This window comes from Lethenteron reissneri, chromosome 43 (assembly GCF_015708825.2).
Source record: "Lethenteron reissneri isolate LAM-NWPU_2019-01 chromosome 43, ASM1570882v1, whole genome shotgun sequence".
NCBI classification, from domain to species: Eukaryota; Metazoa; Chordata; class Hyperoartia; order Petromyzontiformes; family Petromyzontidae; genus Lethenteron; species Lethenteron reissneri.
In genome coordinates, this window is record NC_083821.1 from 405772 (window position 1) to 432910 (window position 27139).

General features: G+C 48.4%; 2 protein-coding genes across 3 annotated transcripts; both read right to left on the reverse strand.

The window, feature by feature from the left end:
* Nucleotides 1-264: 264 nt before the first annotated feature.
* Nucleotides 265-8733, reverse strand: LOC133353271 (transcriptional regulator Myc-2-like). Its single transcript, XM_061569379.1, has 3 exons — nucleotides 8263-8733; nucleotides 6156-6843; nucleotides 265-2112 (listed from the first exon to the last, which is right to left on the reverse strand). The coding sequence occupies exons 2-3, from the start codon at nucleotides 6832-6834 to the stop codon at nucleotides 1469-1471; spliced, it is 1323 nt and encodes a 440-aa protein (XP_061425363.1). The 5' UTR covers nucleotides 6835-6843; nucleotides 8263-8733; the 3' UTR covers nucleotides 265-1468.
* An 8588-nt stretch (nucleotides 8734-17321) lies between these two features.
* On the reverse strand, nucleotides 17322-26778 carry LOC133353373 (uncharacterized). Of its 2 annotated transcripts, XM_061569565.1 has the most exons (5): nucleotides 26750-26778; nucleotides 23773-25171; nucleotides 21861-23556; nucleotides 20531-20605; nucleotides 17322-18618 (listed from the first exon to the last, which is right to left on the reverse strand). In XM_061569565.1, the coding sequence occupies exons 2-5, from the start codon at nucleotides 25168-25170 to the stop codon at nucleotides 18494-18496; spliced, it is 3294 nt and encodes a 1097-aa protein (XP_061425549.1). In that variant the 5' UTR covers nucleotide 25171; nucleotides 26750-26778; the 3' UTR covers nucleotides 17322-18493. The 2 variants fall into 2 exon arrangements, with proteins under 2 accessions (XP_061425549.1, XP_061425548.1); XM_061569564.1 differs by having other exon boundaries at nucleotides 21861-25171.
* Between the last annotated feature and the right edge of the window lie 361 nt (nucleotides 26779-27139).

Sequence of the window (27139 nt, forward strand, 5' to 3'; positions counted from 1 at the left end):
TGTTGTGGAGTTAGCTGCTGTACTAGGAAGTCATCCCCGGACATTACAAGTCCCGGGATTTGTCAGTTGTATAACAAGGCGCGGCTGGAGACCCGTGCCATTCCGTGGTACGACGAGATATCTTGCTTTGCCGTCACACGTCCCAGTTTCTTTCGGACCTCAAGGAGGTGGCAAACCGAGTGCAACGTGACGCGTGTGTGCGCGCGCACGACGGGTTGCACAGACACACCGAGACTCGCGCAGACACACTGGGACTCGCGCGGGTTCCGAACTCAAGCCACTTTTATTTTGTTCTATGGGAAATAAAATAAAGTGCTCATGAAAAAAGAATCGACTGTCAAGAACAGCGAGAGCAAATTAATTAGAAAAAATTTACTTCCAACCAGACACAAACGCAACGATCTAAAAAACACACAAAACAAACCACATCCAGATGCAGTTGCATTTTTAAGCATTTTTCGTATAAAATATGAAAAATAATCTTAAAACCCTGAATTGTGAAACAGGAATTCTTTTTAACGCGAAATGGTATTTCATTAATCTTTAAAAAAGTACTCATTGTTAGAACCAGGCAGTGACACATTCGACTAGAACGACAATAAAACACAAATAGCTTTAAATATTTAAAATAATTAAATATTTAAAATGATGCAATATTCAATCCATCCAAAAAAAGGCAACAATTGTTTACTTTGAAATGTCAAGCCCCAAGTTTTACACACAATGGCTATATTCTGGTAGAGAGTCATCGTCGTCATCACCATTATTATAGATTTGCTCAGCACTGAACACGGCCATCATCAGTTAATTCTGTTATGCAAATTTGAGAAATAAAGTGTCAGCAGTTGTGCAGGAGTTAAGTCTCTTCCTCTGCCGATTGGCGCTCTCTCTCTCTCTCTCCCGAGCCAGCGCGGCCTTGACGACGACCCGCATAGTGGTCCACGGCATGGGTAGGTGGGTGGAGGGGTGGAGGGGGTGGGTGGAGGGGTGGGTGGAGGGGTGGAGGGGGTGGGTGGAGGGGTGGAGAGGGTGGGTGGGTGGAGAGGTGGAGGGGAGGGGGGTGCCGCATACCCCCTGTGCAAGCGGCAAGACCCGCACTGGCACCGGACTTACCCCGACGTCACACCCGGACTTTCAGGGCTGGCTCTGAGCTACCAGCTGTGACCAACTACAGTCCCGACGGACACCTGAAGCGACCGCGTACACAGGAAAACAAACTGTCCAGTCTGCTGCAGCGCAGCAGGAAAATGTACAAGTGGGGGGGGGGGGGGGGCATTGCATTTATGTTAAGAGCCAGGAACTGTACGGGGATGGTGCGGGGATCCACGATGAAGATGGTGGAATGGCACGGTTCTCTGTGGCCCACAACGTGCAATTCCACACTGGGGGATGGCGGCGCGAGCGCTTCCCATGCTTCCCCAGAGAGCAAATAATGTTTCGGTAGCGGTGGCGAACGGACGGACGGGATTTAGCGCTTGAGCGATTCGATCTTTCTAAGCAGCTGGTGCTGCCTCGCCTCCGCCTGTCGCTTCTCCAACAGCAGCCGGTGCTCCTCGGCCACGAGCCGTTTGGCGTACTCGCCGGCCTTGCGCAAAATCATCACCTTGGCCGCCTTGTCGTTCCTAGACAGCTCCGGGATGACGTCACGCAGCCCGAGGAAGCTCGAGCGCAGCCCGTCGCGCCTCTGCCTCTCCAGGATGTTGTGCGTGCGCCGCCGCTCGCTCTCCTCCGAATCGGAGCTGCTCGTGCTGTTTCCGCTGCTAGTCAGCCGCCCCCCCGCCCCGCCATTGCCGCTGCCGCCAGCGCCGCCGTACCGCGCGAGTGCGGGGAGCCGCGCCGGCTCTCCGCGCGCCGCGCCGCGCACGGCCACCGCCGTCGCGGCGGCCTCGGTCCTCCAGCGCTTGGTGGGCGGCGGGCTGGGAGGGGAGGGCGCGGCATAGTTGTGTTGCTGGTGGATGGGGAAATGGCAGCGCTTGAGCGCGTGGTCGCACGGTTCGGACTGCAGGCGCATGCCTGCCGTGTTGGTGTTGCTGCTCGCGGAGATGGCACCTGCGTCGCCCGGCGTCACCGCCGGTCTCTTCTCCACCGTCACCACGTCGATCTCCTCTTCTTCTGCTCAAACAGAAACACGGGGGGGGGGGGGGGGTCAGTGGGGAACGTGTGCGCGACGTTATGACTAAAACTGCCAAACGCCTGGGACACGTGGTGCGAACATTTTAAGCCGGAGACAAAATCTTGATGTTCACAGATACTTTGCGATACTGGGAAAGACTGCCACTGAGGTCCTGGAAAGCTGCTCAGTAGCTTTCGTCACAGGATCGACAGACACAGCCGCTAGCCACCGGCCACGCTGAATAAACACACGTGCTGCCACCCTCAGGTCACTGCCATTTGGCTGATAGAAATGCGATAGCTTTGCTCGCAAACTTTTCACACCAAGGTTCAAACCGACAAGCGTCACCATTTCCATCGCGTGCAAACCTCGTGCTCAATATTTCGAACGAATAAACGTGGACAATGCATAAAAAACATCCCTCGCCTCTCTCGTTCCCGTCACGTCTACTCGTAGCGAGAATCGTTAAATCCCTCGCGTGGGTCGGACAAAAAGCACAAGTCGCAGGGCCCAAGCAAAACGTGACACGTTTACTTTAATTACACTAAACCCCGTCTCACTCTGAAGCGCAATTTCAATAAGCTGACATTTCCCAAAGAATTACGACGGATTGTCTTTGTGATGCTGTTACATTTGCCGGTTCATCTCACGGCCCCGGGGTTATCGCCGCAAGAGTTAAAAAATCCCCTGCAGCTGACATCACAGGCTCCGCGCGTGCAGCTGACGTCAATGCAAGGGCGGTGGTGCGATGGCGCTCCGCGGGTCCTGGAACGACGCCGGGAAGGGTGACGAACCCGAGTGCGCCGGCTCCCGCCGGGCGTGCTGCGGTCACCAGCGCGGGCCACACGGTCACAATGGGGGTGGTATGGGTTTATTGACACAGGGGACTAAAATCAACTCCGAGCCCGTGTGCAGTTGGCGACGCTGTAACAACAGCAGCCACCACCGCCGGAGGCTGCCACTGGCAGGGTGGCCGCCAACTCGCATGAGCGAGCAAGGTGGCGCGGTCCAGAATCTCGACAGCCCGGAACAAAAAGTGGGCTTCTCTAAATTTACACTCTCACATCCTCCTCCTCCCTCATACGCCCTCCACGATACAGCCGCTGACGTTTACCAAATGAACTGACACGTGTGCTGCTGCACGGCTAGTGAGCCCACTTGGCGTGGTTAGAGATTGGTTGAAAGGAGGCCCTGATTTGGGACACGGGGCCACCCAGCAAGCACCCTTATCGGGACTGCTTCCCGTGCGCTAGTTCAGTGCGGACTGAAAGATTCCATGGTTGTGCTGCACTACGGTCCCACGTCTATGCTCCCCTGTATTCAGCAACCCGTAGCGGCCAGCGTTACATATGCTCGAATGAACCTCCCGGAACCGCACACCGCAACGCGGGGAGGCCCTCGAACAGCAGTGGATCGACAAAAGCACGGAAGGCGCGGCGACGATGTCGTCGTCGTCATCGCCGTGCGCGTTCCCTTTGTGAGCGCGATACCGCGCGGCCGGAATGAATGGATGGGATTCCCGCAGATTTCTACAGCTCCATCCCCAGGTCCGTTGCAGCTGCGAACAGCCTCGCGTGTGCACGTGCGTGTGTGTGGGTGCGTGCACGTCGCTGTGCGTGCACGCGTGTGTGTGTGTGTGCGGGGAGGGTCCGCAGACGACTCCCCCTCCCCGCCAGCCCCTCCCCCCCCCAGCTCGGGCTGCAGTCTGCACCCTGCGCATGATGCAAGCCGCCGCAACCGCCCCACCGCCCCCACCCGCCGCCGCCGCTGACCTACAAAACGGCATCAACATCTTAAAGGGGACGCGGCGACTTTTCCTAACGCCCCTTTCGGCCGCGACCTGCCGGCAACGACTGCCACTTTCACTGGGGCGGGCGGGCGGCATCGCCAGGCTACGCCCTTCAAGCAAGGCCCTCTTCTGCGCCGTCTGGAGAAATGAAACCGATGGAGCAGGCGCACATCGTCACTGCCAATTCTAACCAGTCCCATTTTGGATGAAAGCCCCCCCCAATGCATTGCCAACTCTCACGGTCCTGCGGAGTCACAGCCCACCCAGAACCCGCAAAACGATCCGATTTTAGCGCCGAATCTCTGCGGTGGGGCGCTTTTTCGTGCGCGTTCCCGCCTCTGGCTGCTATTCCGTTGTCATTCTCGCCCCCCAGAAATCATCGCCTCGAGCAACGGTCCTGCCCAGTCCACCTACCTTTCTTGAGAGCACTTTAACAATCTCTTGCAATCTGTCTGTCACCTGCCCGCATGTCATGACGATCACAAAGTTATCCGAAGCTGGCAGCGCATGCATACAATTGGCGGCTCGGATTTAAAGCCCCACATTTGATCCCCGGATTTTCCGGGTTGTGTCGTAGGGCCCCGCGATGTTTTATATTAGCGGCTGACGCCGGTGTCAATTTAGAGACAAGTTAAACGGCTCATTTTCATACGGCCTGGGTCACATTTTCGAGTGGACGTGTGCAGCAGTGAAATGGGGAGGGCGTCTGAATTATCCTGCAGGTCTCCGCCACGCGAGACGCCCGTAAACCTCACTCCGCCGTGGCCTCGAGACACAAACGAACGCGGCGGCCACGACCTGCTCGGCTCCCAGACTGTGAACCGGGACTCAACGCACGAAGAAGCCTCAAGCCCCTGAGCCTCGCGCACATGCGCGTGTGTCCAAGGACACATCTGTGTGTGTGTCTAAGGAAGAGACGTTTACACTCCGTATCAAAGCGCCGACATGTCAGCCGCTACGATGACGGGCACCACCGCGCGCTCGTCAACGACACCGGAGGAGGCCTTCGAGTGCCCTCTGCTAAATCTGCCGACGGTGCAAAGTCCCCAACGCCCTCGTCGGGCTGCCGCGGCGCTGCGGAGCCGCCGACTTATCCGCCACGGACGGGGCCGGGAGAGGAGACTCGCGGCCCGCGGTGTAGGCGGCCACACGCGAGAGCGTGACAGAGACGGAGGAGGGAGAGAGAGGGCATTGGCTGCCCCCCCTTTCATCAGAGTACAGTGGCCGGTACACGTGTGGCAGCGGCATCGCGTTACCGCCACGTCCACCACCTCGCACTGCGCGTCTCGAACCCTCCCCGTCACCGCCGCACTACCAGCATCGGTGGCCCGGTTAACGCCCGCTACCAGATCCTAATTATAGCCACCAATGACGAGCGTAAAGAAAAGTGAAGTGGGCTTGCCGGGCAGGGCACGCCACTGGAAGGGATGGGCGAGAAAAACATCTCGACACCGACTCCAGTGGCAGCCAAATGAAGGAAAGCGACCGAGAAGGAGCGTCGGTCATCACGGAGATGGAGCAAAGAGATTGGCTTGTGCAGCAGCGAGGTGATGGGTTATTGCATCGTGGGACAGGGAGGGATAACAACGGCTTTGGGGAGGCCTTCATTCAGCGACGGGTCGAGATCACGGCTGATCGTGACGGCGATTCAAACCACCACGAGTAATCACGCGCAAGCTGCCACGTCGTCATACTTTCCCCTGAATCACACTCGCTTAACTCAATTACCCGCACCAGCGGCTGTACATGCAGAACATACAAATCATGTCACGCCGACGAGGTCTGGCCAGCAGCCAATGCGTCTCCGGGCAGCGAGCGACCGAGCGACACCCCAGCCGGCGTCCGCCGTTCAACGTGGTGCCCAGAATAGCCGGGCATCATTCATCATCATCTCCTCGATTACCACCACCACATAGTCACACCACACTTTCCAAATTGTGCAAGTTTCTTAAAGCGCCGACTGCCGCTCCTGTCCACTCAGCAATATCACTGGGTGACACGACAGTTACGCAGTCGGAAGGTTGCGTACGATGGAGTAAGCGTGGGGACTTACAGCTCCTTCCAAGACGTCAGGCCAGCGTGAAAGAGAGCGGGCCTCTCGCGAGCTCCCTCGAGTATAGACCCTTCCGCTAGCAGTGGCACGAGCAAGCGGTTTCAGGGCTGCACCTTTACCTTTTAACATTTCACCACGCCCCCCTCCACCCCTCCTCCCTTGCAGCACAGAAACATCTCTCATCTCTCCTCGCTCCTTACCGGAATCGCTGGGCGTCTCGAGTCCCGCGGTCCGCGGGGAGAATCTGGGCTGCAGGTCCAGGCCGTGCGTGCCTCTGCCCTCCGTGGAGCCGTAGTCCAGCTCGGAGTCGCTATCTGAACCGCTGCCGCTGCTGCTGCTGCTACTGCTGCTACTGCTGCTACTGCTGCTGCTCTCGCTCAACCTCCTCGACGGCCCCCCTGGGCTATCGCCGGGAGACGGTGGCGCCACGTAGCCCCCGCGCAGAAGAGCCACGCGCTGGCCCATGCGCTGGCCCATCATCTTCTCGAGCTTCTCGTGAGCGTTGAAGCCGCTCCACATGCAGTCCTGCTTGATGACGGTCTCCTCCTCCTCCAGGGCGTCGCAGAAGAAGCTCTCGCTCACGGCCCGATCGGTCAGGAGGCCCGACACGAGCAGGTCGAGGGTCTTGGCGCTCGGCAAGAAGATTTCGGGCCCCGGGTCCCAGCCGTCGCGCGAGAGAAGGCAATCGAGTTCGAGGCGTCCCGGCGACAGCGGAGGAGTCGGCAGCAGCTCGAACTTCTTCCAGATGTCCTCGCTAGGAGCAGTGGACTGGTAGAAGCTTCCATCCTCGAGCTCCTCCGAGTAGAAGAAGAGCTGGTGCGAATCCAGCATGGCGTAGTCGCGTGTGCTGCAGTTCTCAGAGGCCATCGTGCCGAACATCCCCAACACCTGCGTCAGCAAACAGATAACAGGCACCGTCATCATCACGATCCATCCCTCATCGTCATCATCATCTGTATCACTAAGAACCAGCAGTGTCCTCTGGCTCAAGTACCCCGGTCGACTCCTGACCGGGACACATCGAGGAAAGAAACCCTCGTGCGTGACAGTCGCACCTCGCACACCCCAAGGCGCTTGGCAATATCCGTCTCCTGCTCCCAGCCCGTGTGTGTGTGTCCAGCCCGCTCCCTGTGTGTGCAGCAGCACTGTGCATGCAGCAGCACTGTGAGTGCAGCAGCAGCACTGTGGCCGTGTCCACCATCGGGCCCGCGTGTCTCATCAGCCCTGCGGTTGCCGCATGAACGTGCGCGGGGTGCATGCCGAGTCGTGTACGCCACACACACACACATATTCTCTTCACACACATAGACACACACAGACTCTCTTCACACACACACACTCTCTTCACACACACACACAGACTCTCTTCACACACACACACAGACACACACAGACTATCTTCACACACACACAGATTCTCTTCACACACACAGACACACACATACTCTCTTCACACACACACACATACTCTCTTCACACACACACACAGACTCTCTTCACACACACACACAGACTCTCTTCACACACACACCCACAGACTCTCTTCACACACACACACAGACTCTCTTCACACACACAGACTCTCTTCACACACACACACAGACTCTCTTCACACACACACACAGACTCTCTTCACACACACAGACTCTCTTCACACACACAGACTCTCTTCACACACACAGACTCTCTTCACACACACACACAGACTCTCTTCACACACACACACAGACTCTCTTCACACACACACACAGACTCTCTTCACACACACACACTCTCTTCACACACACACACACACTTCACACACACACAGACACACGCTCTATCCACTGCTCAGCGCAGCTATAATCGGCGCTGCACGCTGCTGCTGCTGCAGGAGGAGGAGGAGGGGCGTGCCGTGCCGGGACCCGGCGAAGGCCGCCACCCCCCCGCCCCCAGCAGGCGCAGCGCTTCCTCCTCCTCCTTCCTCTTCCTTCCCTCTCCGCTTCCTGCGCCGTTAATTAAAACCCGCTCACTAATAAAACTGCTGGTCGGCCAGCTGTGTGGACGAGCGGTCCGCCAGCCCAATGAGCAATTAGCAATTAGCTAAGCGAGTCTCATTTAGACGGCGTCCGAGACATGGCGACCGCGCCCTGCCGCGGGCAATCCGCGCCCCACGCCACCACCACCACCCCACCACCAACACCACCACCACCCCACCCCACCACCAACACCCCCCCGCCACCACCGCCACCACCCCGCAATCAATCAAGGCGACTGCCGCTCTCCATCCCTGCCTCTCCCCCGCACACACTCGCGCGTCCCGCTCACCTGGTGAGGGTGAGCAGCTGATTGATTGTCCGGCTGGTGGCGCTCAGAGCAGGAGGAGGTCTGGAGGAGTGGACGTGGGACGGGTGCAGTGTCCGAACAGCCGCAGCGGTGGAGCTCTGGTGGACCCCGGTAGAGCTCTGGTGGACCCCGGTGGAGCTCTGGAGGACCCTGGTGGAGCTCTGGAGGACCCCGGTGGAGCCGGATGCGAAATCCGGGTTATGGCCTCGACAAAGCGCCGCGGTGCAGCTCTGGTGGACCCCGAGAGGACCGCGAAAGGACCCTGGTGGAGCCCTGTTGAACCCCGGTGTAGCTGGGTGGAGACTCGGAGCTCCAGGTACCGGCGTGAGCGATGCGCTACAGCCTGGTGGAGCGAGACGCGCAGCCTCCCACGCCACTCTCTATAAGTACCCGCCAAAAAAAACACATGGCGCCACGCCTCCTTGGGTCCGAGCGACCTCGTGACGGCAAGTTCGGCCAGTCTGATTGGCTGAGCCCGCCGGGGCGCATTAACATTACGTGTCTCGTGGTGGGTGGGGGCCATGCGGCGTGGCTGCTGCGCCGCAGTTTTCCCGCCAAATTTTTTTTTGCTAATACGTGTGCACTATACGCGTCCTGTGAACTGTATTATATATTAAATTATTAGCACTGTATACATTTTTACGCATCTCTGATGTGGGCCGCACAACGTCGACAGTCTCATGATGGTTTTTAGTTCACGCTGGTGACCCTTGCACCGACCCGAGCAGTAATAGCGAATGAATGAATGGCAAGTGAAGCTGGCTAATTGGATACATGAATGAATGATTTAGGTGCGTAAATCTTGGGGGTTAACCATACTCCACCACCCTAGTCAGTGCGAGTTTGTGAAAAGGGTGTGAACTGAGGAGATTGAGCGATGAATTCAGTTTGTATGCAGATGTTAGGTGGATTAATAACATCGCTGGCCGTGAGAGGTGACGCCGGCTTGGGGAGGCTTTCATCCAGCAGTGTACTGATCATGACTGATGAATGAATGGAGGAAGGAAGTCAGTGAGGAAGGGATATAACCCGCTTCCCCTTACGTGGAGACTGCCCAGGAGCGAGAGTGATGAGCGAGCGATCGCTGAGGGCAGCGACATCGGCTGTTGCACGGCTCGACTCCGCTTATCGGATGAACTGAAGTTCACAACGCGTACGACGAATGTGGTGCCATACGTTGATGCATGTGAATCACCACCGTCATCAGCTTTGCCAAATCCACTAACAATTGCACACGAGCTGATTTAATCGTTCCGTCTCCTCGGTATGGTGGAACTTCTCGGACGCGTTGCGTTGCTGAGGTGCCAAAGTTAGTCTTGACTATTGGGAATCAGCCCTTCTTCTAGCCGTGACATGTTTTGCCCAAGCCACTCTCAGTCATTAACATATGCAGGTGTAGCACTCGCTGAATAAGTTAGCACTGCGTATGTCCTCTAATCCGTGTGTTCTTTTTTTCTGTATCTCAATGCATTACGGCCCAATGTCGCATCTGCACGTAAAGCCCTCTTGTCAATCCACTGTCGCATGAGGGCCTCCCCATGTCTTGCAGGCAGTGAGAGTTTTTTTACCATACTTCACCACGCTGGTCATTGCGGGTTTACGAAGGCAGGTGAGTATGTCGATGCATTTCAAGACGCTGCACAGAAACAATGGGTGTAGAGTTTTTTTTTTTTATAGAAACGGGAAGTCAGTCATAGGCAGGGGAGAAGGGGAAGGTCTTGAACATGGACGTGAATAGGCCAAATGAGTCGACAGCACGGATTCCTGGGGGAAGGGAGTCCCCAAGACTATTACTTTGACAAAAAAGGGACCATTCTCGACCTTCACCAATGCTCATCTGTACCCTGCACCGGTACTGGGTCATAACCCGTGTAACATGAACATGTTATGTCCATGTCCTACTCACCACCCATTCCATTTTCCGAAAACATCTATTGTCGCTGTGGATGATATTGATGCAAGCGTGCTGCCTCGTCCGACTCCCCTTTTAAGGTGTACTCTGTGTGGTGCTTTCTTCACGCAATCTCAGTTGTGGCTCAGATGATGACCCATAATCATCAGCCACGATTTATCCACTGCTAGGTGAATGTTTGCACAAACCACTGCCATCTCTCTCGGTCTTAATTATGCAACGCTCTTAGCACCCGCATGCGAGATGATTCCATCGCTCCCGACTTCTGAGCCAATATGCTGTCCTATCACACAGACAAATACAATCTCCCTCCCTCCGTACGCACTTGTTCTGATGCCGTGGAACCAGTGTCTCTCCTCCAGCCGTATCAAGACCTGCAGTTTCCCGGGCGGAGGAACTCATGAGCCAGTGGGCAGGAGGGAAAGAGGGAGAAACCCATATAATGCAGAGATGGGCTGGATCATGATTATTTAAATTGCATGTAAATTTAAAATGTTATTTCATTACATTTATAATTCGTATCAAAATCACATTACTCCGGTGACATGTAATGTTTTTGCCTATATCCGCGTCGTGTATTCCAACCTAAAAGTGGCCTCTCTGACGAGCCCACTTTTGCTACAACCAGAGCTTGATTTCAGCTGGGTCTGTCTGGGTCAGCGACCCGGGAAATATTTATGCATCTGCCTCACCACATCCAGTATAACTCTCGCTACGGCTCTGTGGCTGCAAGGTTGATCAGATATGAATCCCTTGTCTTCGACTCAATTCAATGTTTATTTGTTACATAGAAAATCTCGTTTAGCCAGTTACCTAGCAAGCGTAGAACAAGAACAATATCAAAGTGATACTCAACATAGGCTCCCATGGATGCTTGCCCCACCCGCCCCCCAAACACCCCCCCCCACCTACGTCCCAAATATATCAACATCACTGCCACAAAGCTGATAAAATGTGACCAAAATACGTACATCGATCCTCATTAAATCCATCAAAACAAATTACCCGTGTCATTTACCCGGCGCGCCCTCAACCCACACTATGACCAGCAGCTGGACCCAGTCAAAGTTCAACATTTACAGGGCCATGTAAACGGCGGAGATAACGTTAATACACAACAACGAACCAATGGCAAACGGGGCAATTGATAGGGAGGCTCGTAAAGTCCAGAGGAAATCGTTTCTCTGTTGAAACAGGCAAACGTCTCACTGGCTCAGGTGTTCACGCTCGGGAAAGGCAGCCCCCACGTGGGGTCTTCACGGCAAGGTCATGACGTGCACACACCTGTGTACACACCCTGCACACACCTGCACACTGTGCAGCTTTTATTGAGCTGCCACAGGTGGGACCTGTGTGTTTGTAGCTTAATCAGGTACAAGACCACACGTTTCGCAATGCTCCATACCGGAATCTAGCGTTATATTTGCGGGTGAGATAATTTACATGAATAATAATGACAAAATAGACAGTTTGTTTTTCTTACTCAATTGAATTTCGCTTTCCAAGTGCAGCAGATCGGAGACGAACGAGAGTGATTCAATAGCTCAATATGTTCAAATCTCGCGTGTATCTTAATCCCCCTACCTCTCTCCATCCAGCAGTATGAATGGGTTCACCACAGTTAGTAGATCGCCAGGTCATGTGTCATGGGGTAAAGTTGGGTACTCCCACCTCCTCTGAGATGTCTGGCGAGTGTGAATGAGAAGGCGAAACTTCCCCTCTACAGTTGCAGGGCCGCATCTTTACGTCTTGCTGGCTTTCACTTAGCAACAGAGCACAGCTCTTTTTGTAAAACCATTGCTGGACGAGGGGCCTCCCCACACCGAGCGAGTCGTGGGGGTCATTTAACCATACTTCACCATGATGGTCAGTGCGGGTTGGGGAAGGCGCGAGGTGTATAGAACCACAGGCTTACACAGAGACAAATAGATTCACGCAGAGACCCACAGATTTGCCCTGATGGCATACAACCACCATCTGGCCTGAGGTCTACTCTTTCCCTAGATCGCCACAATCATATAGACCATTCAGGTACCTGCTTCGGCAATCGACCCTCCCCCATGCTGAACAAGTCCCACCCAGCGCAACCGTTTTTTGTAATCATATCTATATCACCCACCTGATTGCGTGACATTCAACACATACCCCACACAGCATGACCTGGATTTTACCATCAACCCCAGCCGCACCAGAAGTAAATACACCAGGGTTATACAGCCCGTATAGTGTGATATGGCACGCTATTGTAAATATAGCGCCCCTGACCATAGCATGGATCACACACACAGAATGCTCGCTGATAGGACCAAATATATAACATTTCCATTGCCATCACTCACCTGATGAGGCTCAACGACTCGCGGCATTAAGTAGTGGCAGGAAGGTAGGAGGAAAGAAGCCGTGGGGGCCCAGGTCAACTCGTCAAGGAGACAGGGGATCATGTCTCTTCCAACCTATTAAAAAGTGTGAAGTATATCAGCGTGAAGTCTGGTCAAATATTTCCATGCCCCTTGCGACGTGGGGAGGCCCTCATTCACCAGTGGATTTGCAAAAGGCCTTTAAATGTTATTTAGGCGTGTATATTATAGCGAATGGGAAGAAAGTCACAGCAGCCATCAGAAAGCAGTGGGGCATCTATAAATGGGTCACCCTGCATCATATTGTAACCGGCAACCTACCCAATCCACCCAGACACAGGCAATCGTGATGTCACACTGCTGCGATCCTTGCCGGCACTGACGGGGTCGGCTTATGTCAGAGCTACCATACCTAACAAATCAATTTCACTTTTGCAAGAACAGCCCTTGCCATGAATGTGCGAATACGAGACTCGGACGCACAGGAACCACTTATATTCCCTCTGGAACTCTAATTACACATCCTGGCGGGAAGGGATAATGAATCAAGATGGTGATGGCCCGTGATCAAGGCTAACCACAGAGTGGCAGCCAAAGGAGATAATGCACCCGTGAGGTCCTACGTGGAGATGGAGGGATGGGTAACACGTGACATCGTCTATTCGTCTGGTGTTCCACGGATTGTTGCATCGCAGGACCGCGGTGTGGTGGTTGTTTGGGGAAGCGTTCCTCCAGTAGTGGCTAGATCATGGCTGATGATGAGTGTAATTATAGCGCAGTCCTTAATTAAAAACATGAAAAAACGACGAGGCACGGCTCGCTTATAAAATAGTTATCGTCTGGGGCATGTATTACCCAACACTGCCACACCGTGTTACAGCACAAGACTGCAGCGAGCATAGTGTGGCGACATTTGTTTTATTACTACGCGAGTTTAACCTTTTGGCGGTACCCCGGGGTACCAGAGCATCATAGCACTCCGTGATGCAGTCATTTTTACTCTGTTGATGGTCGGCGATGCGGCAATCGACTTATCTCGGCGAGCTGTACACGATGATGCACCACTACGGTGCGTACGAGCGTTCATGGTTTCAGCGCAATCCTTCTCGATGCGTTTCGACATCGCGGAGTAGCACTGATTTTGGATTGATTGGTACCCCAGTCGCGGAGTTAAGTACACTCCTGGAAAAAATAGTGTCCCAGAAATAAAATCTTTAATTGCCTCGCCCATTTTGTATTATTGGGTACCCCGGAGTTCCGCCATAAGGATCAGTTAACCGAGAAAAGCCTCAAGCAGTCTCACGACTTTTTTTCAGGAGGGTCCTGTCAAGTTGTCGCAGTAGGGGGCGATGATATCGTGTCATCACAATTCTGAATTTGCCGGTAACTTTACAAATTTTAAAACTTTGAATCATTTCGCCGGCACACAATGGCCTACGCTTGCGAATTATGACACGGGATCTTGGACGTCCGCGTATGGTATGGTGAACACAATATGGTCTGGTGAACACATTACACCCGCAATAATAACCAGGGCGGCTGCCGTAAATCGACCCGTGAACATCTTCGACAATCTGTGAACACGCTCACGCCAGGCCACGCCACTACCCCAATACACTGCCACTCCTACCTCTCGTCTCACTCTCCTACCTCCCCCCATATCACCTCCAAGGCACTCACCTACCTCTCCCTCCCTCTCATCTCAGTGTGTTGTATGTTCTGGCAGACGCGATGCGCGTGACCCCTTGTGGCCACCGCGTGCAAATTGTTTTTAGACTCAAAAATGCAGAAAGGGTTGGCCTAATTATTTTGGCATTGGTTGCCACGTGTGATACGATTGCACGAGATAACACAGATGGATTAGGTCATGTTCCTTTCTGTTGCATTGCATTGAATGGATATGGGTATTATTTAGGGTAATAATTGTAACCATTAGTTCATCATATGCACATTCAATAAAAGCTATCATTTTGCCCGTCCAAGGACGGGTGTATTGCAGTAAATCTAAAACTTGCAAGCGAAAAGCAGACCGCGACGTGATATATACATTCGTGTGCAATTTGTAAGGCCGCGGTGACACAGACGTCCTTTTTACTTCGATGTCTCAACAGCAGCGTCACGGAGATGGCGTGACGTGAGGGTTCTGCCTTTGTCGTGAGGGTTGTAAGTGACGCCGAGGAGGGGGAAGGAGGCGCCTCGCCCCCCATGTGGAGTGACGTCAGCCGTTAATTATTATGAAGGGGGGGTCGATTTCGAGGACTTCACCTTATAATGATTATTAACGAGGGGGGCTGTTCGATGTGGAGTGACGTCACCTGCTCATGATTATTAATGAGGGGGGTTCTCCATGTGGAGTGACGTCACCGGCTCATGATTATGTATGAGGGGGGGGGTCCATGTGGAGGACGTAACCTGTTCATGATTTTTAATGAGGGGGGCTGATCGACGTGGAGTGACGTCACGCGCGGGACACAGACATTCTTGGCTCATCAAAGTAGCAAATAATCATCAGCAGCAGCTCTTCCCCTCTCCCTCGACCAATCACTTTTCCGCCACGACCCACGCTTGCCGGATTCACTTGTTTAACACTTGCAAAATCCGTCCGCTTATTTCTACCTCTGCTGCAAAACTCCTCATCCTTTCCCTTATCCATAATCGTCTGAACTCTTATGCTTGGTCTTCCCATTTACTATTTTGCCCCCCTTCAACAAATCCAAAACACCTCTGCACGTATCATATTCAACCTTCCCGACAATTCTCAGACCTCGACTCTCCTCGCTCAACTACATTGGCTCCGTGTACTACCGTTGCCTGTTCAAAATCCCCACCCTGGTCTGCAAATCCCTTCATGGTATTGCCCCACCAAATCTTACCACTCTAGTAACCTTCTATGTCCCTTCTCGCCCTCTACGTTCTCAATCTTTGTCCTCTCTCTATGTTCCTCCTCTTGCTTGTGCTCAACCTACGCTTTCGCTCTTTCTCTATTCTTACCCCCCTTCACTGGAACAAACTTCCCCTCCACATTAAGCAGTCATCTTTGCTCACTCGTTTCCGCTCCGTCAAAACTCACTTTTTTTTCTAGCTCACCAAACGATCCCTTAAGATCCCCCTTATAAGCACTACCGTACCCGCGGCCTCTTCATAATCTCATTATATTGCTACCACTCATTCATTAAAACCATTCTTTCATGATCATCATTTGCTTTCATCAATTTTTATTTTACCTAATTCACGCATCATATTCGCCCATTACTTCCTCTCACCTATTTTCTTCACCTCATCTCCACCATTACATTCATATGTATCATTCTTAATTCTCTGTAACACGCCTTGGTCAAGGCGCTATATAAATGATGTTAAGATAAGATAAACCGCCATGCTATTTCTACTGTTGGATGAAGGACTGCCCAAGTCATCACCATCCCTCGCGTTCTCGTGATGCAATAAGCTATCTAGATCCAAATGGATAAACACGTGTTCCAAAACCTGGAAACACAAACCAGCGTTAAAGGACTATTTGCAAACATGGAAGGACTTGGATAGGGGTAGGGCGTCAACAGTACAGACGGCTGGGGAAATGGAGTTCCAAATCATTGGGGCAGAAAAGGAGAATGATCGACCTTCCACTGAGGACTGGGGGTTTCAGCAGCAGGTCGTAGTGCGTAGAGGGGAGTAGTGAGACGAGCGGGAAGTGTTTTACCCTGAAGGCTCAGGGGCCGTCCATAAATGACGTCACGCACCTAGGGGGGGGGGGGTCAGACATTTGTGACGATGTGTGATGAGGGGGGGGTTTGAGAAATGTGACGTCACGTAAAAATGCGCAACTTTAAATAAATATAAACACGTTGTACTTAATAAAATATACTTTTAAATAGATGTTTTATCCTACGTCAGAGTGCAGCAGCACATTAAATACGCTCTACAATGACAATAGTTTAAAGCTATTTGAAAAGCATGTTTTATTTTTTGGGGGGGGGGGGGGCAGAGCTTTGTTACGTCATATTTGAGGGGGGGGGGGTCTGACTTTTTGTGACGCCGTGTAACGAGGGGGGGGGGTCAAAAATCGTCCAAAATCGCGTTACGTCATTTATGGACGGCCCCCTACCCATCAGCTTCCATACGATAAGAATAGGGGTTTCCCCTTTTTTCTGGCAACAAAACTGAAACCTTTTTACAAGGAATCATGTCTGCATTAACCACAATACTTGTGGTCAGAATGAATTTTTTTTTATCAGAGCTCCTTTATATGCGCCTGAGCGTGGCCTGGCTCCGCCCACGGCCACGCCCCCTTCTGGATCCGACCAGAAGGTTCTCGGCTGCATGTCACGTGTCCCGCTCGCCCCCTTCGGGCCCACCTCGCTACCCTGTCCTGGTCACGTGCCCTCTCGGGTTCACCCATGTCCTGGCAAGCCCTCTCTCTGCCCGTTACCGGAACCATGCCCCCTAGGGGCCCCTTCCATGGCATACACACCCTGGTGCCAGAGAGAGGCGATAACACGCGTAGTTCCTCTCTATTTTTTTTCAGACTTGACGGACCTGTTCTCCACCTGAGGACGGCTGCTTGCGTTGTGGCCGAAACGTCGTGAGAATTATTTTATTATGTTTTATTTTTATTATTTTATTACTTCCCTTCTACGTGACTTTACCGAAAGAACCAAGAAGATTCCTCTCTATTCTCAAGAGCTGACGCAAAGCGCCGTAGTGACTCAATATACGTCACTAAAAGGGTTTGAAAAATCAATAAGATGGATAAAAACACCAATACCAGGAAAAATATTTTGTTTTCTTATAATTATTTCGTAATAATGTATTTAGCACAGGGAATGCAGAGGGGAAACATTTAAAGCATTTTATTTTGTAATTTTCCATAAACATTTAACAAATGGTATATTAAAATATTGTAACAAGGTCCAAAACATGGTACAACAGATCCAAATTGACATATGTCCTAACTGTTGACCTTCCCCCACACCTCCGATTAGCACGGTTGGCTTCGTACGGTGCGAAAAGAAGTCAACATAATACATACATTGAGATCTCAGAACGAAGGAAATATTCTGCATTAACATAAGACACTTACGTGGGCGGTGAGATGGCCCAGCGGGAGCGTATTCACCGCTTGTTGTGGAGGTTTTACGGTTTGAATCCAGTGGCCTCCCTGATTAATATTGTGGGCATATAAGCCATAAATATACCGTACGACATGTCGCCTGCTTCACAGTGGATGTAAAAAATTTCGTGATGTCATTAATTCACAAGTGTAGGCTATTGTGTGTCAGCTTAATGGTCTAACACGTAGGCTTTCGCGACGAATATTATCCATAACAATGGTGTTTTTGGGTTAGAGTAAAGGTGATGTCATCACAATGTACATTAAACGACACATTTAGTAAAAAAAACATGTTATTATGGTTAATGGTCTAAATTTGTCACAATTTAAAAATGTACGCAAATTATTCACCATTGTTGCGAAGGTATGGCACGACCCTCCTGAAAAAGTCATGAAACTCAGTAAGGCTCTCCAAGGTAAAATAGCATGTTAAAGGATTAATTATTTAAATAATAATGGGATAAGTGTAACATGAATAAAACACCACAAAACGACATAATGAGAAGTATATGAATATATGGATTAACGCTTCAAGATAATGCAACAAGAAATAAAGAGATCATTATTTCCACACTATACTGTATCCACATTACTTATGTCCAATGAAAATGTGTTTTAATTTCACAAGCACATTTTGCTACTTATACTTGTACATCCAGTAAATGCTGTTCAATCCTAGCTTATGGGAGAAAATGATCTGTCCGAGAATGTCCAAAACTTCACTCAGAAAGAGCATTTGAAAACAGGTCTGCTGGTAACTCACAATATATGGAATGCAGAAAATATAAATCTGGGTCTAGAGCCACTAAAGGGAGTGTAAAGTAGAGAATAATATTAGTTGAGGTATGGATGCAGCCGTTTTACTTTTGCGTATTTGGATAAGCCTAGTCGGCGGAGTCCAGTGCAAGTGTTTAGCGGAGCAACTCTATTCACCGGTACATCTTCTTTTGGCAAAGTTCCTGTGTTAAAAGAATATTGCAAAATTAATAAACAGCAATGGGTAAGTGATCTAGCAGCTGCACGTAGTAGTACAGTATGAGCACTCTGCTGAACCATGTTTCCCAGTATGGTGTTCCCCAAGATTTTCATTGACCTCAATGGTTTCCAGAGGAGAGGCGGTCTCACGGGCAATTTTTCAATGACCACACAGCTTCAACATTCACTGAACCGATCATCAATGTGGAATTTTGTGTACAAGTAATTTTGAACAGTGATACTTGAACATTGATATTTGCACTCGCGGCTGTGGCAGATTTCATATAAAATCCCTCACATTTTCAACCTCTCACTTACCGAAGGTACATTTCCACTAGAGTGGAAATCTGCTCTTATTTGTCCAGTATATAAAAAATGGCTCCAAAGAAGACCCTAATAATTATTTTACAGACCAATCTCTATTATTTTACCATTTACTAAAATATTCGAAAAAATTATTTAATCACAAATGAACTGATACCTAAAAAGTCATAATCGCTTACATAGTAGACAGTCTGGTTTTCATGGGGATTACTGCGCTCCCACAGCAATGTATGTATATGTTGACCTTCGTTCACACCGTACATCACCAACCATGCTAATCAGGGGTGCGCGGGAAGAAAGCAATGATGGATGTATTAAGTTTTCTCTTCAGTGACCTAGATTAAGCCCACTACTGCCATGCACTATTCCTGGACTTGTCAAAAGAGTTACCTTTCAAACCGTGCTCAAAAGGTACACAGTGAAAACATCTCGTCCACAAATATTAAAATAAATAACAAAAGGTGTTCCACAAGGTTCTGTGCTCAGTCCAATTCTGGTCTCCTTATATTTAAATAATCTAGGGCTAAACGTAAATCGCTTAGAACTTGCTGATGACACTGTCATGCTCGTATCGGGTAAGTCAAACAGAATCTCCAACACGATTTCAACTTAATTCAATAGCAAACGTCAACATTAAAATTGCTCATAAATCACTCAAAAACGAAGATCATGTTCTTTCTTTCAACAAAAATCCAGTTTCATTCCCTTCACCTGTTATAGATATCAGAAACAACATCATTCAACAAACGGAGTGCTTAAAATGCTTGAGTTTACTGATTGATTCGTAAACCGAAAAACTTGGGTTTACTGATCCCCCCCCCCCCCCACTTTGCGCAAGAGCACAGCAGTGTGGTCACCACATCTACGCCTCTATATAAGGAACGAAACAAGGAGGACTTCTCCACAAATCTGTCTGTCGCCTGATAAAACTAGTTGTAATTACTGGCGAAACGTCGTACTCAGATTGTAAATGTTGTGGCCTGGCTCTCCAACACACCGGTGTGCTGCACTTGTGACGAATTGGCATGTTCTGTTTACATGACAACCCTTACTAGTTGACTGTGTCGGGTGGTGGCGGGTTTTAACGACACATATATATATTTACGCGATCTAACCCAAAAAACCTCTTATGGATGAAAAAAGACCTTCATAGCTCGTCAGATTCCTCTAGTTTAAATAAAGATTCAGATTTACTTTCATTTACATTGTTTTGCTAATGTAGAGGAATTTTGTCGATTAAATGCTGGACGAGGTGCTCCCCTCGCTGTGCGAGTCGTAGTGGTTATTTGACCATACTTCACCACGCTGGTCAGTGTGGTTTGTGAAAGTAGGGGCATAGACACGGAAGGTTATACAACACACTACTTTTGCTATGCTCTCCTCTATGCCAGCCATACAGGAGAGCAAGTGTTATTCATGCACATTGTGGTCATCTTTCCCAATACCATCCAGGCTCAACCATAATTAGCTTACGAGATCTGGCATGATCGGGTGCATTTCAGGTGATTTGGTCATAGATTACACCATTTTAATAGTAACTTTATAAAGTGTACTGACAAATTTGGTTCGTACCTGTACACAAAGGCTGTTGATGATCATCATATGCAGGTGATGTAAAGGAATATGCTGATTTCCATTGGTGGTCTCCTTGACAAAAGCAAATGAAACATATTGAGTTTGTGACAAAATTGTATATGTAGAATGGCAATGATGAGTTTTACATTAAACCTCATCCACACTGTTCTTGGTAGAAAATCCCCGTTATTGCTTCTGAAAAGCATACCTATAGTCTATGATTACCTGCAAGTCCACACAGCAACCGCCGCTAAGCCTGTCAGGTTTGTGGTGGTAGTTTATGCCAATTATAAAATAGTAATGCCAACTCACAGCCCCTTGTCAATCCATTGCCGTTTGACCATACTTTACCATACTTGTCAGTGCAGGCTGTAGAAGGGGGGAAACCCAGGACTTGTTCAGATATTCCTCGCCACTGGTGTTAACCATGGCAAGCAATAAAACTTAGGTCACTGTGTTCAATGCACAGTGTATACTAACCATTCACTTTGCCACCATTCCCACCTAACCCTATAATTTTCATTTAAAAAAACTGAGAAAATGTATACTTTTAGTGCACATTAATATCACTGATACAAAACATCTCAGATCACCATTTAGTGTGAATTAATTTAAAAGTTTACCTGAAATTATCATCCATTGCAAAATATGTTGCTGATGATTATTTAAGGGCAATAATTGCAGGAATAGTATCAAGATTAGCTGCAGTTGAATATGCAGCAGCTTATTTATATTGTTAAAATAAATAAATTATTATATGTCTCCTGCCAGAGGAATATTTAACTTTCACCGTTGTTCATGCTCAAATACGTTGACAAAGCATACGTTGGTAAATGTCATCTTTTGTACAAATTTTTACAAAGATGTTTTAATGTTTCCATTACATAAGGGCGAAATGTTTTGGTTATTTTAAGTTGTGTCTCAAAGATCATCTGCGCATGTTCCAAAAAAATGTATATTCTTTAGCCAATCCACTGCTGAATGAAAGCCTCATCATATCGTGTCAGTTATGGGGCTTGTTTGATTATGCTTCACCATCACTCGTCAGTTTAGTGAAGGAGTCCCGGAAATGGTTTAAGATATCATTCACCGCTCATGCTAGCCATGCTCAGGATCACTTGAGACACAGATTTCAAAGTGCTGTGCGTTAAACACTGTCGCACCACTCACTCCCTACCCTCCAACCCCATCACATACAATACATTATGTTAATACAATGACAGACAGTTGTGTTGTCAATAAATTACACTGATCACAATCAGTAGTCAACTATGTTGTAAACATTCACAGTCTCACCTACTTGCTATAAAGAGTAAAAACCATTCACCTTTGATAGGAGAGAACACATTACTTGCATCATCTTCCTGTCCGGACAGATCACATGTCAGCGGTGACACTGTAGAAACGGTGGCTCTGGGTTTCCTGTCCAAGCCAAAATGCTCCACGTCTGGTAGGATGGCTTCTGGCTGTTGCACACGGCTGCACGCTGCTGTTATTGAGTAACTACGAGTGGCATCAATCAAATAAGCATCTTCTGTGGTTGCTGCGGATGCTTGCTCAGATTCATTGCGCTGCATTTCATTGTTCGCTTCATGAAAGTGTTTCAGCTCTTCAATCACAATGTTAAATAATTTCTTATACTGACAGCACGGTTGTGTTTTGCCCAGATGATCGCATTCATCTATTGGTAACATGTCTTTTATAATGGGAGGATCCATTCTTAAGATATTGTTGCACTTGTCATTTTTTCCATTTTCATTAATGCATTCTTTTGTATTAGGGTTAATAAAAAGCGTGTTTATTGGTGAATATTGGTTCGACTCTGCATTGTTTTCTGGTGCACAAAGAATTTCTGAATACTCCGAATCATAGCTTGGTACAATCTGTTCATGGTTTGATGCTGCATCATTTATTGGTGCGCTGGAAGTTTCCAAAGGAGAATTATGGTATGGAACAATCTGTGTTATTTTTTCATTCGTGTCCAAAATAAACGCTTCCCTCACTTCCAATGAATCATCGGGGTGTAACTGTATACAATCGGTTCTTGCGTGTGGTGTATGCTGTAAGCCAGGTTCTGTCATGCCTTTTGCCTCCGAGTCACTCCCTCTAATGATACTGCCAGTTGAAAATATGTTGTTATTCGTATAATGTATTGACAGTTTGGTAATATCTGTATGCCTTGTGAAAGCATCATCGTTTATTATTTTAGTGTTATAGTCATAAATACAGGATTCATCTATAAAATTGTCATCAAGTTGATATGACAAACACAAATTGTCAAACCCAATTCTTTTAATGTTCTTGCTTTTCAATATTAAATCTGATGCATGTGTGTTCACTTCTGTGTTGCCGATAGGATCACTGTAAACCTCATTCACATCACTGGGTTCTATTTCTCCATCTGAAATGCTACTCTTTGTGGGATTTAGTTTTTGGACTAAATATACTTCATGACGCTCTTGGTTTAAATAATCAACATATTTTGCACGATTAATTGGATCCGTTTCATTTCTATCTGCACCGGATAAGACAATGTTTTTGCTTTGATCGTTGCGTTTCATAAAATCATATCTTGTGCTCCCGCCGTCTTGTTCATGTACTGCTTCTTTGGTTTCCAAAAACGTGTTTGTACCCGATGTTAACCCTTCAATGTGCATTTCTCTCTGTCCTCCAGTTGTGCTCCTATCATCCACATCTCTGAATTTTCTTGCACAAGATATATCTAATTTATCTTTCACACACACCACTTGACATGAAGTCATATCTTCAGGATCTACTTTGTAAAGTTTACTTTGATCACTGAAAGGAGGGACATTTCTTACACAGGAACTGCATATGCTGTTTAAGTTTAAGTCAGGTAAACACTTACAACTTTGGATAGCAACACTCTTGCTCTGGGCAATTTGCGTCACACTCACATTGTTAAGATCCTTATTACTCAGAGTGAGTAATTTAGCGTGGTTGGACTCATGGTAGATCTCTCCTTCACAATCTTCAGCACATATAGCTGCTTTGTGGGAATCCTGTGCAAATAAAAAATCAGAGTTTAAATCTTCCGCGTTGTGCATGACGAAGTGGTCACCTACGAGATGCCATGGGTTTACATTTGCATTGATACATCCGCCGTTGAATTTAGTGCTACGGTAAAAACTTGACGTTTTATTTATTAATGCATTTTTATTCACAAAGTCACATTGTATGTTGTTTTCATTAACCAGGTATGGTGATGTTTTACCCACATAAATGTTGCCTGTTGAATAACCGGAACTCACACTGCAGTCCACACCTTCATGAGCTTCGTCGATATTGCCATCTTTACAGAGGTCTGTTGTGATGGGTTTTAAGTTGATATCATTTTGTTCAGCCACACTTATATCATCAATGCTTTCAGAGAGTGAGTTGCTATTATTGTTTGAAGTAGTTACATCAGGGTTTTTGCTGGTGACCAAGATGTTTTCTTGCTCCACAGTGTTTGATGGATGAGCATTATTTTTCTCAAAATTTAGAGTGAGAATTGGAACACGAGTCACGCTACATGATGGAATAAATATGTTATCTTGACTGCAGTATCGTTCACTTAGATTTGATGGCAATTGCACTTTGAGCTGTCCAAGTTCTTGAATAGGTTTGTTTGGGTCTGTTGTGTATTTAATATCACTTATTTTCTGTATATTGGTAATACCCATATGTGTTTCAGACATAAATAAGCTAACTGAACTGATTGCAGCAGCATCAGCAGATTTATCATGTAGCTGTTTGCACACTTTTTCATCATCCACTTGATGTGTTTTGTTGACACGATCAAGTCCATTCATTTGGGCTTCCTTGCCACTTTGGTTCTGGTTTGATCCATTGGTAACTGTGTTGGTTTCCATATTAACAGATGATGTAGAAATACGGTCTTGTGGTGAAATTGTGGGTGCCCTTGGCTCCTGCGATGCTGTACAAATATCTGCGCTGTCAGGCAGGCAACAACTTTTGCTGTAATTTTCGTCAGCAATATTTACATTACCAGTTTCTTCTTTACTGGAAAACATGTTGTCTTTTGCATTATCGTTTCCTTTTTCAGAAAGTTGTAAACCATTTACACCACCCTGTGTGAAGTTACTGTTTATTATACTTTCAGTAGATGCATCGATCTGACCCTCGTATTTTGTTTGTGTTTCATCATGCACTGCTTCTATTTTACATTTCACTTCTGGCAACTCATTTGTTTCAGGCAGGTTCCAAATGATGTGACTAGACTGTGTGCCCTTGTTGTCTTGTAAACGTTTCTCTTCGCTTGCCTCTATATAGTGCTTATAAATTATATTGCAAATGTGCAACATTTGCCTGGTGTCTTCAGGCATAGGCGCAGTGCTGCGGCCAGGCCAGAACTTGACAGCGTCACGAGGTTCTTCAGTCACGTGCTTGCACAGTTTCACAGCATCACCTATTTTACCCATAAAATTTGTAGTTTTAACTGCGTCACACATTGCATCTGTCTTAGAGTCTTTGGGGGGTTCAGCTTTTGGAAGGCTGGAGCCGTGTGAATGTGTTCTGCAGGTCACATCACAGCAACCATTGCCATCGGTTGCAACCTCCAGTCTTTGTCTTTTATGCTCCGTGTGGATGACAAAGTCGTCTTCTTTGTCCATTCTGCAAGTGAGGGAAATAAATAATTTTATAAATAAATCGCAGTCCTGTGATACTCTATCTCATTGCCTCAATCTGTGACTGCAATCCATACGCACTCACGTGCCATTTCACGTGAACGTGGTCACTCCTGCTCAAACAAGCCGTGCTCATCTATATCAGTAGCCCGGAGCAAGTGGTCACAATCCCACATTCACATAGCAGCGGGACTTCAGTTCACAGAAAACTAATTACGTAAGCATGGAACTAGATAATTATTAAAGGCTGCGCACTTGGTCGATGCTTATTTTCAACTACCAATTTCTAAAGCATAAATTCGACCATATATGGCATATACCTGCACTATACTGCATACACAATAGACATGATTTACAGTATCTCATACGTGAGTGTTGGCAAACAATCCCCATTACCAGGACGGTGTAGGAGGGCCTTCATCCAGGAGTGTAAATTATCTATTAGCATAAGTCTATGGACTTTACCCGCAGTGTACAAATTAGTATACTGCATCCATAATCAATACTCTGGATGGATGCATCAGTCGCTTTGGTGTACAACTATACACAAATATAACGATGATTCTTGACTTAAAGCTTTCGTGATTGCAGGAATTCATATTCTTTGGGTCTTTCGGTAAAGCCACGTAGATATAAAAATGATGAAAATCTCGACGTTTCGATCGCAACACAAGCAATCGTCTTCAGGTGCAATCGAAACGTCGTGATTTTGATGATTTTTAAATCTACGTGGCTTTACCGAAAGACCCAAAGAATATAACGACGATGAGGAGTTACATCACCATTATTAGCCTTGTCTGGAGTTAATCACATCCTGTGGACTTCATCTCGCCTGCCAGTGGCGTCACTAATGGTCATTAATTAATGTCGGTGATGATTAATAATGATGAACAATTACTGTGGTGGAGATAATTAGCGGTGATGTTCAATCGTGAGGTTATTCCGAGGTAATGCACATCAGAGTAGGACTTAACAAGGTGCTCCAGATGTCTTGTGACCCCATTTGATTATCTAAAACGTAATGTTTCGTGTGTAACAATGAGTGTGAACACAGAAATCAATGTGCAAAGGTAATAAATGTTTGCGGCCGATTAATTGGGGGTCACAAGACATCTGGACCACCCTGCGCTGTGATTTATGGTTTAAAACACTTAAACATCGTGAAAACTGCACAAAACACGACAAACATTACATTATCTCGCGAACACACTCCCAGAATACTCGCATCACTAGGATAATATAATAAAACTGCACACACACATATAATAGTATATACATGCAAAAAGGCACAAGACAAATACACGCAATATATCAAACATAAAAGTATACCTCAACAATACACAAAACAATACCTTATAATAAAAACTCAACATAAACTTACCTCATAAACACACAGGAGACACGAAGTAAACACCTCACAATATTCAAAACATCGCAAACGCTCTAAAAAACACCCAACAGTAGTTTATGACCAAATAAAATACCCTTAAACTCCTCACACACAAAAGTACCTAACAAATACTCAAAAACAAATCTTCATTACACGTCGCAGTAATACAATTACCTCACGAATTACGCAACAGCAGCAGCCTGTTGTGTGGCGGGGGGTGCAAGGGGGGGATGGGGGTGGGGGGGAATGGGGGGGGGGGAATGGGGGGCGGCGGGGGAAGGGGAGGGAATGGGGGGGGGAATGGGGGGGTATGGGGGGGGTATGGGGGGGGGGGAATGGGGGGGGGGTCGCGCGACGAACAAGCGCGGGAAGTTCGAGCGCGCGCTGTGGAGGGGGGGGGGATAGGGGAGGGGGGGGGGATAGGGGAGGAGGGATAGGGGAGGGGGTGGAGGGGGCTGGATGGGGGTGAGGAGGGGCTGGATGGGGGTGAGGAGGGGGGAGGGGCTGGATGGGGGTGAGGAGGGGGGAGGGGCTGTTGGACAATCGGTGCCCGCTGGTTGTGAT